Source organism: Sinocyclocheilus anshuiensis, unplaced genomic scaffold (genome assembly GCF_001515605.1).
Source record: "Sinocyclocheilus anshuiensis isolate Anshui unplaced genomic scaffold, SAMN03320099.WGS_v1.1 scaffold67, whole genome shotgun sequence".
Classification (NCBI taxonomy): Eukaryota; Metazoa; Chordata; class Actinopteri; order Cypriniformes; family Cyprinidae; genus Sinocyclocheilus; species Sinocyclocheilus anshuiensis.
This window is the reverse complement of record NW_015552546.1, coordinates 1,132,814-1,144,527: the sequence shown is the minus strand read 5'-3', so window position 1 is coordinate 1,144,527 and position 11,714 is coordinate 1,132,814. Positions and strand designations below refer to the sequence as shown.

General features: G+C 35.1%; 1 protein-coding gene across 2 annotated transcripts in view; it reads left to right on the top strand.

Annotated features, from left to right (window-relative positions):
• The first annotated feature begins 9,694 nt into the window (after window positions 1-9,694).
• The window catches only part of LOC107664201 (arf-GAP with coiled-coil, ANK repeat and PH domain-containing protein 3-like), a 77,844-nt gene continuing 75,824 nt past the window's right edge, over window positions 9,695-11,714 (top strand). For both annotated transcript variants that reach the window (XM_016454699.1, XM_016454698.1), the window contains exon 1: window positions 9,695-9,842. In XM_016454699.1, coding sequence (XP_016310185.1) covers window positions 9,796-9,842 — 47 coding nt within the window. In that variant the 5' untranslated portion in view covers window positions 9,695-9,795. The remainder of the gene's footprint in view (window positions 9,843-11,714) is intronic.

Genomic DNA, 11,714 nt, shown 5'->3' with positions numbered 1-11,714 from the left:
AGAAGAGAAGTGGTCCAAGAACTGAGCCCTGAGGCACCCCAGTAGTTAGATGTTGCGACTTGGACACCTCACCTCTCTAAGATACTTTGAAGGACCTATCTGAGAGGTAAGACTCAAACCACTTGAGTGCGGTTCCTGAGATGCCCTTTGCCAATAGGGTTGACAGGAGGATCTGGTGGTTAACCATGTCAAAAGCAGCGGACAGATCCAGCAAGATAAGAATTGAAGATTTGGAATCCGCTCTTGCCAGTCTTAGGGCTTCAACAACTGAGAGCAGAGCGGTCTCGGTTGAATGACCACTTCTGAAACCAGCAGATGGAATAGGATCAAGCGGACAAGTAGTAGGATGATTAGAAAGGATGAGTTTGGAGACTTCTGCAAAAAAGGATGTGATTGAGTGTAATAACATTTAGAAATGCACAAGACAAACTACCAGTTTCAGACATTACAATGAATCTGCAATCTATTATAATGCAGTTGCACTTGGTTACAATTATTTATGAAAAGATAAATACAACACTTACTTTCTTATTTAAAAAAATGTCCTTAAATCTTAACGCAAACATAATACATAATGCTTTACAAAATGTCATGTACAAATCAAGTCATGCTACAAAAATGTTGAGACAAGATGTTTGCACTGAACTGCATGACAGATGATCTTTGATGCATTCATCTGTAATGTGCTGTGAGGATGTGCACTTTGACCTTGCTTCTTGTCCTTTAGGCAAATCTAATGGCCTTCTTCAGCAACTGAAGCATCTCAAGGCCAAATGAAAAGTGCGAGGATGGTAAAACTGTTGAATCACAGGAAATTCAAATGAAACTGAAAGTGAGCAGTCACCTTCCATAACATCCTGCCCTACATGTGATCTCTCATCTAACGGCCTGATGAATGTGAGTAGTATGGTTAATAGGAGAGTTGACTGAATCTAAGGTTGGGAATCTGACCTATAGGAGCAGATGGTGTTTCCCGCCCTCACCACCTGCTCAAGAGAAGCTTAGGATTTTCTGGAAACCATGTGAGGTCAGATGCTGTTTGTTTGGCATGTAGAGAGTCGACATGCTTGTAAGAATTCATTCAAACACTAGTAGCAACAACAAATTTCTTGTCTTATTAAGTTTACAGAAATACAAAGCGTCAATCCCAAACCGAATCACATGTATTCAGAATTTTCTTTGACTTCTTGTGTACCAATTTAGTAGTTAACTCTAAGTTGTAATGTGGCAGAAAGTCTTTGTATGTTGAATTATTGTTAGGAAGGAAAAAAATAGACCAAATATGTCATTATGATTCAAGCATGGTTGAATATGTTGAGCTAAGCTCGAGAACCAGATGAGTCAGATTCAGTGACGAATCATTCAGAATGGATTTGTGAATGTTTATTACAAGTTCAGACTCAAAAGAAAACAGTTTTAATTTTGAATGCATGAACACATCAAATAAACTAAAGTCTTTAAAACAAATTAAGATTTTCGTCGAGTAACGATTTAAACGACAGAGTTGTCCAGTATGATCTCACGAAATAAAATACATGATTTTGGCGACATAATTGCAAATCGATATTACGTGCAGCACGTACGGTATGGTAGCATTCCTGATATGAACTCTCCACTAGATGGCACTAAAATTGTTTAATTGTTGCCAAAACTGAGACTGTGGTGGCATTTGCGTTGGTTCAGCTTCTTTTTTGTTGCTTTTGTTGTCGCCACTACATAAAATTTTAAATAACAAAATTTTAGATGAAAAAAAAAAAACTAGAACACCTGAGCAACTGCATAGCAACGCCTTGGCAACCACTAACACCGTGGTGCTAGAATAGATTCCTTACAAATTGTAATCCATTACTGATTCCAAATTACATGACAAAAATTGTAGTTGGTAACGTAACGTAATCCATTGCATAACACATTGTAGGTAATAAAATCAGAATACTTTTAGATTACTTTTGGATTACTTTTTTCACATTGATTTAAATAGGATAATCTTCTACCATATTTATATAAAAATACAAAGAGTAAGAAATAAATTCCATTTGTTGTTATCAACAACATGAAGTTCATATTACATCAAAGTTTCCCAAACTGGGTTTGTGAAGGAACTGCAGGGAGTTTATGAGTTTAATGAAAAGCTAATAATTAATTAAATCATAAAAATTTGAAATTAAAACAAATAACCATAACCAACATAGGTGAACCATGAACATGCAAATGTGATACTTCAATATTAAAATATTTATTTTAAAATCTCAAAAAGACAAAAGCCTTCCAAAGTACTACAGTACATGGTAAAATAACCGACTGAGTGATAATTTAAATAAAAATGAATGTGTTCATCAGTAGTTGATGCAATGTTGAAACACTTCTTAATGAAAATGAAATGATATTTTCAAATCAAGTGGTTAAATGCTTTGTAGCCACCTGACTAAGACTTTCTGAGAGTATATAAGCAGTATCTATTTTAGAAAGGAAAATGAAAAGGAGGAATTAGGGAGAATCAATAAATCATGAATAAATTATTGCTATTGTGTAAAAAATATGTAACCATGTAATACATAAAAAGTAACTAGTCTGATAACGAGCATTTTAAAATGTAATTTAATCTAATTACAAGTATTTAATTTTTGGAATCTGATTACATAATCCAGATTACATGTAATCAGTTACTACCCAGCTCTGTAAATATTATCATGCATTAATGATTTTACAGCATGCACAAATTAAACTGAATGATTTTCGTGCTTGCTTTCATCTGGCACACATCCACTATCTGCAAAATAACGAAATGTAACAAAATGTTTGCTCCATTTTGAATCTTATTAGTACAATTGTCCAGATCCTTCATGCTGATCCTAAAACAAGCTCTGGCCTGGAATAATCCAACTGACATCATATTTGCAATATGTTTCTCATTGCTACTTCCATTTTTCAGACCCATTAAATGTTGAATTGCTCCCAGATGGTCTAAAAACCAGCTTTATGGGTTTATTTTTTTACTTTTATAACTTGGCATTTAAAAATGCACTTGAGACTCATTTTAAGATGTTGGCATATGGGTCTGTCATTGTCTCATATGTTCTGGTGACTTGGACCGAGCTGCTGAATCTATTTTATGCGAGCTAAAGGATGTTTAGTCAAATTTAGTAGCCTGTGTTGCAAGACTGAGTTATTTCCTGCTAATCAGTTTTGAGCATTTGTCTGTGTAGTCGTTGATTCACTGAGATGATGAATTGTTTGCAGTTTGTGTTTCTGGTGGGAAGAATTTGAATCTCATGGAACAGAAAACTAGAATCAGACTGCAGAGACTGAAACACTTCCCACAAAAAAAGGCCAGAGTATGTACTGAAAAAATGCAAACACACTGAGGATGAATAATGGATCAGAGACAGACTGAATTAGAGAGAGAGAGAGAGAGAGAGAACATGCATAATATACTGTTGGCAAGAAAGTGGCTGAATCACTCCAGTGGCTTTCAGTTGTAGCACCTGCAGTCAGAAATGGAGGGTTTGCGTCTTCCATCTGGAGAAAGAGAAAAAGAGAGAGCACTGGGAAGTGCTGGGATCAAAAGTAGGTAATTCTCCCTGAGACTCACATCTCTCACAGCACATCTCCGTCCATCCATCCGTTGTATTGTGTCTGTCTATCTATCTATCGACTGTATATTTCTTTCTTTCTTTCTATCTATCTATCTATCTATCTATCTATCTATCTATCTGTCTGTCTGTCTGTCTGTCTGTCTGTCTGTCTCATCCATCCATCCATCTGTTGTATTGTGTCTATCTATGTACGTATCTATCTGTCTGTCTGTCTGTCTGTCTCATTCATCCATCTGTTGTATCTATCTGTCTATCTATCTATCTGTCTGTCTATCTGTCTGTCTGTCTGTCTGTCTGTCTGTCTGACATGAGCAATTAGAATTTCCTTTATTCTGAACGGTTTATTCTTAATGATCTGCTCCATTAATGAGATTTTAAGATCTAGTTCTTTATAGAATTCTTTATGGAATGCCAGCAAAAATAATGGAACAACTTCAATAGAAAAGATGGAATACTTCTTGTAAATCTCTCTCTCTCTTCTCTGCCTTTCTTCATTTCTAATTTAGACTGCTGACTCAACAGCCACCAAAAAAGGGAAAAAAAATCCAGCTTTGATCTGTGAAAGTCGGGGAGAAAGCTCTGGGGAAGAGAGACAGGAGAATGGGAAGTCTCGCTGGATTTGAAAACGCTCTAATTTTAACACCCGTAATAGAGCAGAGGAGGTTTCGCATGTGAGACACAGCTGGAGGCTGAGAGCAGATACAGACACATGTGCTCTGGTGTCCTCATGATCTCACAACGGCTGATTCCATCACTGCTGGTGTCCCGGGGCCCGAAATCAGCATTTCAGTCGTGCTGAAATAGAGAAACTATTTGCTGTTTATTCACAGGAAGGTTTTGACTGAAGTCGGCCTGAGTCACTCAACTGACAACACCATGTTGGAGCAGCAGCGTTTCGGGCGACCCGAGTTCAAGTCCCGGCCTGAGGTGCTTCATGATTCCGTTCCCCTCTCTCCTCTACTGTCGCTTCCCATCCAGGGGCGTGTCTATGTGGTGGCCAGGGGTGGCACCGGCCCCCCCTGAAATTTGGCTGGCCACCTCAGGTGCCCCCCCTACCAGATGTCTTGCAATAGGCTTGTTTTTAGTACATTTCTAACTGCATCTGGCAGTGGCGGATCCTGGCATGTGCAGCTGCCTAGGGCCGCTTTCTTCTCCTCTTTTTTACTTAATTTTAGGCGGTTTCTATAGCGTGAGACAAATATCGAGAGTGCATAATGTTACGTGATCCATGTAATGCACGAGGATGAATCTCTCCACTCGCAAGCAAATTTCCTTCACTCACACAAAACTGGATGTGTGCTTATAAATATACATTGTTCTTTTATGAATTGGCTCTGCTCTCGCTCAGATATTGCGTGTACACGCTCAAACGTTGTCCTCGCATCACCAGAAGAGCTTTTTTTCTAATTCAGGTGAGGACTCGGTTTATCTCACTAAATGGAAGCAAGCTGATTATAGTCAGCATTCTCTAGTTATTTTATTAATAGCCTACTTATTTTAGTTAAGTGCTTAAATTGTAAATATGCATTTATTCAATTATTTTATTTAGTGCATTTGTATTTTGTTGTTTTTGTATATAGTTTTGCAATAAAAGCGTATCAACCAGATCCCAGAAATAATCACTGAGGGTGCTTATGAAATTAGTGAGGGTGCTCTAGTCTTAATGCACATTTTTACATATTTTGTCCCGTCTATTGCTATAGTTATCACTGTCAATCACTGCTACTTCGAGAGCGAATCCCGCATAAATATGCAGACGTCATTCCCGAAACTTTGCAACGTGTGTGCAGCCGAAAAACAAAGTTCTACATTTTAAATGGATTATAGACTAGAAAGCTTGCAAAGAGTGCTCATAACCACTAAAAAGCTGTCACTCTTTGTTTAGTGAGTGCCAGTGCCCCAGACTGGCCCCCCCATTTAAAAAGCTCTAGTACGCCCGTCAATCCTGTCAAAATATAGGTAAAAGGTCCAAAAATGTAATTTTAAAAGACAATACAATTGCCCTATCTGGGATGTTATGTAAGCTTTAATAATGGGAAATGTTTTTGAAAATATAGGACTATACATTTTAATCAGAATTAGTAAATGATCTAATCTTTTTTTATTGTTGCATTGAGTGAATCTCTGGATGATTGCTTATGGATTTGACCATGCAATCAAATTTACCCTTTAACAGATTTATTTATGTATGTATACATGCATGTACCTCAAAAAGATTTAGATTTACGCTTAGAACAAGAAAACACAATGTTAAAAAACTTAATAGAGGTACTTTATGCAGTTTTGCTTTTAAGGTTATTTATTAAGGTTATTTTAAAGATGTTTAGATATTTTATCTGGACATTCATGCATTTTAAGTGTGCCCAAAAAAAATGAAATTCAAATGAAAAAAATGTAAATTAAATTTATAAATAAATAATAAATATTTGTTTATTTATTTGTTTGCTTAAATAAAAGAGACGCGTTTCAGTGTGGGGTTTGCTGGTGCATCACTCTCCAACATTCTGTCTGTAGCACAAATGCTTAGTGATGAATTATGCTCTGATGATTAAGACTTTGAGCTAGGCATTTGTTCTAAATCTCAGTATGAGCAATAACAATGTGACTTAACTTCCTAGCCCACCCCAAACAAACTGTCACGGACAGTCCAGGACTATTCTGACATCTCATGTGTGGAAAAAAAGGGAATGACATCATTCCGATTTATAGGCACGGCTTTCCCTGCGTGGGACAAGACCGAACAATAGCATTCTATAAAGGCCTGGAGTAAAATCCGCGTGCCTGTCCCTCCGCCAGGCTGCCCCATTTCCTGTGAATTAATAATGCCCTCTATTTTTGGCTTCAAAAAGGAAATGCGGGCTGTTGAAATGCTCTAGTTTGGTTCTTGCCATAAAAATGCCATTAGAACAATTGACATGTTCATTTATCTAAATGCTGGCCATCTACTCATGAATGACCTTGTGGATTACAAAGAACAATAGAGATAATTATGAAGAGCCCATGCCAAATATGCTAATTAATTAAGGAGCTCAATTGTGATTATTTCAGATTTAGTATTTTAGTATCTCCAGTATATGCATTTATTCAATTAGTAAGGTGTGTGTGTGTATATATATATATATATATATATATATATATGCTTAATGAGCATTTGAGACTTCTTTCAAAAACATAAAAAATGAAATACATTTAATATATATGGCCTCATAAGAACATAATATCATAATAAACATGTCATGTTTTGTTGTGAGTTACAATTTTGAATTAGTCAACTCAGTTCTGTCCACTGTAACTTGATAAGCAGCATTGTTTTGCACAAAATCCTCCACAGGTGTTTGCATCTTTGCTGTGGCACTTATCACAGCCTGCCAGAATGCAAATCCCTCTTAGTATCAGGTTTCTCTGTGAGATCTACAAACACTTCCAGATTTCAGTCAGTACAGGAACTGTAGTTGTGTTAGTTTATTCTGGGCAGAAATTGGATGGGCTTTGATTCTGTAGAGAACTCAGACCTTCTGACAGTAACACACTGAATCTGTTTTCATAATAGATTAAGGGCGTGTTCACACTTGGCAGATTTGGTTCGGTGTGACTTGCGTAATTGCTCTGTTAGTGCGGTTCATTTGAATAAGCTTTTTAGTAGTTATAAGCTGGTAAAAATATGTACACACATGCAAAAAGCACATTTAGCCCAGAACACAGCATTGTTTTGGATGTTCTGTAAGTTTGCAAAATATATGTCATAAAAGTTGTCCGATCAGGTTGTGACCATATCCTTACGCCTTTTGTGTATCTTTAGGTTCGGTGTTAACAATGACAGTGTGAATGCTAAGCGAACCAATGTATCGTTTTATTTTTTGGTCCGGACCACAATCCCAGCTAAAGTTTCTGGTTCCCAGAATGTTACTGAACAGACGTTCTAACGTTCTAGTTTAGTTAGCCAGGAAAGTTTTCTTTACATAAACAGAGGTTCCCTAAGTTTGGAGAATGTTCCTCTAACATTCCCAGGACGTTCTTATTTGGTTCCCAAAGTATAAGCAAAGGGGAACGTTAGGGGAACATTCTGTGATTGCTGGGAAAAACAAATAAAAAACAAATTACAAGTGTAAACGCGCCTGAACAATCAGCTCAAATTAAAGTATAAATACTGTGCATTCAAGGTCATGGGTTCAATTCCCAGGTAATGCATAAACTGATCAAATTAATATTTTAAATGCAATTTATGCATTTAGATTTGCTCTGGATAAAAGCATCTGTCAAATGCCTAAATGTAAATCTGATGTAATATTAATGACGCTCATCCGGTCCTAAAATGCTGTGCTTTTTTCAATCAATAAAACCAATATAATTGCCTTACCTTTATTTATACCAGCTTGTCTAGTGATAAAATATGGCTGGCTAAATGTTTATATTTCCATTGAGACTCTTATTCACTTTATATTCACTCTTGGGGAATATTATAAGCCCTCTAGAAATGTATTTGTGACTGATCTAGCAATCTACAATCTACAACAATCTAGCAACTCAGTTCTGTTACATTAAACCTGTGGTTTGTGCTAAAGATGGCAATAAGCATTGCAGGTTTTTCAAGGTCAGCTGATCATCATATTCTCAGTTTATGTGCCGGTGGTCAGCAAGACGCTAATATTCCCAGCTGTTGTCCAGGAATTTTATATGAATTGGTGCTGCTTTCCAGAGCTGAATATGAACTAGAAACATTTTAAACAAGACAGGAAAGAGAGAAGGTGTCAGCAAAGTTAAAACATATGTTGATAGATGTCTTCCATGCTGCAGTAAGATTTCCTGAAAGAGCAGAAAGAGGAGAATTCATAGTCTAAACATTCTTGTAGGATGAAAGAATGACTTACTGTATGTGTATAGATAAACATTCAAACTTTAAAAGCATAACATGAAAACATTCCTCAATGCAGTTCAAGGTTTATTCTTACAGTCTGCATCTAATTCCACACAATTGCCTATTGTCAGATCAATTTGCACATTTACAGACTTTAAATACATGAATAACATATAATCTATGAAAATAAAATCAATACATAACATGTAAAATAGCAAATGACCTTTTACAAATGACTAGCCTTTATTTCATGCAAATATAAGATTGACAAGGGGGTGTGTTGAATCTGAATAGATTTAGGGCTCATCTCAAAAATCTAATCACACAAACACTTTCCTTATATTTGTGTATTATAAATGTATTTTTTTCTGTTACTTTCATTTATTTCTGTCACAAACACACACATGCTCATATACAATTATAGGATTTTCTTAGTGTTATTAACCAGAAGCAGTGTTGATCTTTGACATCTTGTTTGAGTTTTCATTAGACTTTGATCAGATTTGTATTAAAAACACATTCTAAATATATGCAATGCAAACTGCAAAAAAAAAAAAAAAAAGCGATAAAAGATGTATTCTCAATTTAATAATAAATGTTGAAATGTTACACTATTTATATGGGATAAATCAAAAATTTCTTGAACTAAAAAAAAGACTTCACAGATCAGAGATTGCATGAAATTAACACTGCATGAACACTAAAATATACTGTAGTATTTTGAGTTTAGTCTGTTAAAAGTCCTTATGAGAAAATGTCAACAAATTTATTTTATTTTATTTTGTATTTTATATTTTATATTTATTTTCATTTTTTTATTTTATTTCATTATTAAATTTTTTTATTTAATTATCTCGTTTTTTTATTTTATTTGTATTTTATTATATATTTTTGTCATTTAATTTATTTAGCTTTCATTTCATTATTTTATTTTTTATCTAATTTTTATTTCATTTTTTCTTTTATTTGATCATTTTGTCATTTTATTTTATTTCGTTGTGTTTTGTTTCATTTCGTTCATTTCATTTCATTTATTTTTATTTTATTTTATTTATTTGTTTATTTGAATTTGATTTGATTATCAAAAATGACTAAGCATAAAAAAGACAACACTCACGGTATAAAGTCTGACGGTAGCCGTTCACGGTTTTACGTGTTTTAGTCAGAGTAGTGAAACTGCTGACAGTCCCTTACTGTAGCATTAGGAGCGAGTCTTGAGCTCCGTGGATTCACTCTGCCAGTGGAGAGAAGAGGCTGTAGTACGCGTGGTCTCTTACATTTACACTCTTGTTTACTGGCGGCGATGAAATTTCTGTTTTAATCGTTGGAAATAAATCGTCCAGGATGACGGTGGATTTTGAAGACTGTATCAAAGATTCACCCCGCCTTCGGTAAGCTGAAATATCTGTTTTCCACGATACGTTTGTGATGAGAGGTTTACATTGATTTAGTTAGTTGGGGTGATATTAGGCGCTGTAATTAAATAATGTCATGTTGCGAATGAGATATTGCATAGCTTTTATATATTTTATATAAGTCTTCAGTTATCTGCTATTCTGTTGTTTACTCCATTTAATTTTAGTGAATGGAATTTTAAATTTTCGTTCATTTCGTCGGTGCCATGGAATAGACACTATGAATTCATTACGTGCCAATCCTAGTGAAGCTGAAAAATGTATGTAATTTGAACAGAATTGTTTCTGATTTATTATTATTATTCGTTCATTTCGTCGGTGCCATGGAATAGACACTATGAATTCATTATGTGCCAATCCTAGTGAAGCTGAAAAATGTATGTAATTTGAACAGAATTGTTTCTGATTTATTATTATTATCTACCCGTGCGTTTTGAAAAGCTGTTCGTAAGGCTTAAATCTGGTCTGAGAACTAAAAGGTCGCAGGTGTGAATCTCAGGAGTGATTCTCCATTGATCACCATTGTGCTCTTTATCAAAATTATGACATAATGTACTATTTTGGTGCTAAAAAGAGGTATGATGTGGTTTTTCCCCCTGTAAACACACAATAAGATAGCGAACAGACTGTCTAGGCTGCTCTTTTCCATGCAATGAAAGTGAATGGTGCCGCGGTGTTGAAACTGCAAAATTGAAAAAGCACCAACAAAATAGTCCATTTGTCTCATACACTTGTTAAGTATGTTAAAGTGTGAGCGAAATTAAGTGATTGTTCACTTAATTCACTGCTATTGTGCGCAAATCTTGTCTACATAATACTTAATCAATGTGAGGGTGAGTAGATTGACAGATTTTTAATTTTTAAAGTGGGACCTTCAGTAACTTGGGATAAAACCTCTACTAAATGAGTAATTAGTCTGCAATTTGTTGCTTGAGTAATTGATTTTACCCTAATTACCTGTGAGAACTGCCGATCAGATGTTGCATTAGTACTCTGGTGGTGCTGAACACTTACTGGCTTAATGACTGACTTAATGGTCAGGATTTACACTTGTATAACACCAAATCTGTTCATCGAAAGACCTTCTATTGATGTGATGTTGATTGTAGTTTCCACCATGTCAGCTGACTGAGTGTGAGAGGGATGTTTGGCCAGCTATCCAATGCCCAGCAGTCATTGATTTTCCATGATTCACTCAGCGTGGCTCATATCCCATGCACTAATGTACTGATGTTCCTCTCTATGGCTCAGAGTAGTTTTTTAGCTGTGGTTATATGGGCACTTAATCATGCACAGCATTTCTTCATACTTGTTTCCTTTTGTTTCTTTGAGTTAATGCTCAAAATAATGCCTCTTTGTCTTGGCTCTAAATATGAAATTAAAATTTCTATGCCAGTAGCGTCTAAGTATTTTTTGCTCACCAAGGCTGCATTTATTTTGTCAAAATACAGTAAAAATTTCTCTTTTTTTTTGCAATTTAAAATATCTGTTTTCTGTTTTAATACATTTTAAAATGTAAATTATTCCTGTGATGTAAAGCTGAATTTTCAGCATCATTACTCCAGCCTTAAGTGTCACATGATCCTTCAGAAATCATTTTAATATTATGATTTGATACTGAAGAAATATTTCTTATTATTATCAACAGTTGCGCTGCTTAATATTTTTGTGGAAACTGACAATTTTATCTCAAGATTCTTTAATGAATATAAGGTTCAGAAGAGCAGCATTTATTTAAAATATAAGTTATTGGTTACAATTTAGTGCATCCTTGCTGAATAAAAACTGTAATGAAAATAAAAAATAAAAATAGAAAATAAAAATAAAATAAAAAATATACAATATATA